The sequence below is a fragment of the Notolepis coatsorum genome, assembly GCF_963971535.1.
Source record: "Notolepis coatsorum genome assembly, chromosome: 7".
Lineage (NCBI taxonomy): Eukaryota > Metazoa > Chordata > Actinopteri > Aulopiformes > Paralepididae > Notolepis > Notolepis coatsorum.
This window is the reverse complement of record NC_140171.1, coordinates 141,266,394-141,268,893: the sequence shown is the minus strand read 5'-3', so window position 1 is coordinate 141,268,893 and position 2,500 is coordinate 141,266,394. Positions and strand designations below refer to the sequence as shown.

General features: G+C 48.4%; 1 protein-coding gene across 1 annotated transcript in view; it reads left to right on the top strand.

Moving 5' to 3' along the window:
• Positions 1-2,500, top strand: part of LOC311231788 (voltage-dependent T-type calcium channel subunit alpha-1I-like) — a gene marked incomplete at both ends in the record, with an annotated part of 346,702 nt that overhangs the window by 112,826 nt on the left and 231,376 nt on the right. The window contains 1 exon segment of the mRNA XM_084318416.1: positions 1,665-2,268. Coding sequence (XP_084174542.1) covers positions 1,665-2,268 — 604 coding nt within the window.

The following is a 2,500-nucleotide window of genomic DNA, read 5'->3' as shown; positions in this document are numbered from 1 at the left end:
TGTAAAATGACTACCCGATTGAATGATTATTTTGTAATTTAATATGTTTCTGTTGATTGTTTTACTTATTGTTAATATTATGGTATGTTTTATTGCTTAATAATATATATGTTTCTGTTTGTATATTGGACTTGATTTGGCAATAAGTATGTTGATATTTCATGCCAATAAAGCCCACCCGAATTGAATTGAACTGAATTGAGAGAGAGAGAGAGAGAGAGAGAGAGCTATCTCTCTTGGCAGAACGCCCAGAATGAGCTATCTTCAGCAGTTTTTGTTTTGAAAATGTTGAGAGTCTTATCTACAGAGGACACAGGAACAGTTATGTGAAAGCGGTCGGGGAGAGGTTTTGAAGAGGTTTGAAGAGGTTTGAGGAGATGGAGAAAAATTTTGACCAGAGGTCGAAAACATGCAATTAAAATTGATTAGTGGCCGCCACTGTTAAAAAAGGAATCGCCCCAGTGCAAAACACCTCACCAGTGTTCGTTTTAGCCGTCCATCCAGACCTCGTCAACACAGTCAGCTCGACTTTTCCCTCCCGCAGAAACTCTGACGGATATTTATAATAACAAGCTCAACGCTTACCTTTTTGTCGACAACCGGCAGAACTTCTACGGGAGAGGTCCGGAGCTGGCCGTGTGAGGGGGCCCGGCAGGGCGGTCTACAGGTCAAGGGTCACCAAATGTTGTGGAAAGGTTGTTTAACACAGCAGGAGACGATATTTCCAATTGTAACAAATAGGTAATTTATTTAAGAAAAGAAGTTCTTTAACAGCAAGAGCTATGGGTCAAAGAGGATCACCACAGCTTGAACAAAAAAACACTCTGTCCTGGATCCCTTTGCCTGTCCCTAAATCCCCTCTCAGTCCTGCCCCCCCATGACAGATATGATGACGTATCATATCATGTCAGATCTGACATGACGTACATTAAGATGATACGTAGATTTAACATCGGAGAGAGAACATGAAGAGAGATAAGCAAGATATGATGTCCACACACGATATGATGTAGAGAGTGAGATGTGTGTGTGTGTGTGTGTGTGTGTGTGTGTGTGTGTGTGTGTGTCTGTGTGTGCGTGCGTCTGCGTACAGACGTATGTGTATTGTATGTGTGTATTGTGTCACAGGGAATGTGTGTGTGTGTGTGTGTGTCGGTGTGTATATCTGTGCGACTGTGTGTGTCTGTGTACGTGTGTGTCCGTGTCTGTGTGAAAGAGAGAAAATAACAAGATATGAAAGCACACAATGTACGAGATTACCAGCACACAACATGCCGTACTGAAATGTTCATCTGTTCTAAATTGTTTTAAGAACGTCAGCCAGACCGTCTTTCAGCACTGCTAGTTGACCTATATTAAACTAGTCCACCTCATACACATTTTCCCCAACAATAGTTTGTTTCTTGTATATGGTATAAATTATTATTTTGTGTAAATTAGGTTGTATGCCGACCATCAAGTAATACTTGTTTAGTTTAGGAATAGGGGGCAGGTGAGGTAACCATAAGAATTCTTCTTCTTCCTGCTCCTTTTGCCCATGGTATGGTATTTATGATTTTGTATGAAAACTCTATGATTGCATTGCTTCCATGTGGCAAATAAAACTCTGAATCTAATCTGAACCAGTGCACCAAACCCACCTACGACGTGTCTAACCCCAACAGGTTGGCTCTTTCTTCATGATCAACTTGTGCCTGGTCGTCATAGCGACCCAGTTCTCCGAGACCAAGCAGCGGGAGCACGCCCTGATGAAGTCGGAGGAGCGCGCCCGCCAGCTCAACGCGTCGGCCTCCACGCTGGCCAGCGACAGCCAGCCGGGGAGCTGCTACGAGGAGATCATCCGCTACCTGGCGCACCTCATCCGCAAGACGTGGCGACGGCTCTCGCGCTACTACCACGCTCGGACGCACGCCACCTCGCGCTGCCACTGCGCATGCGTCCGCCGGCGGAACCACAGAGGGGCGGGATCGTCCGCCAAAGGCGGCGGAGGAGGGATTGCGGAGGGGGCGAACGGCCTCGCCCACCGGCACTCGGGCCACGCCCCCAACGACCTCTCGCACCTTCATCATCTTCATCATCACCATCATCATCACCATCGTCATCCTCAGCCGGAGCCCCCACTGCTGCCCAACGGAGGCCGCCCCTTCAACTACCCGATCATCTCCACGCTGATCACCTCGCTGGTCGGCAAGGGGCGGGGCCCCCTCAAGAGTCTGGTTGCCACGGAGACGACGACCGGCAGGCTGCCACAGCTGGTCCTGGAGCACGGTGAGCGTGGTGAGAAGGTGGTGGTCAAGGTGGTGGTCGGAGGGGCCGTAGCTCTGGCTGCAATAGACCTATCTCAAACCCTGCCCCCTTTCTTGATCCTCCAATCACAGCTGTCGCTTACAGAGGAAATCCGAGGTAAGCAACAGCTGTGATTGGAGGATCAAGAAAAGAGGGCAGGGTTTGAGATAGGTCCATTGTAGCTTACCACCACCGGTATGACTGTGTATGAACG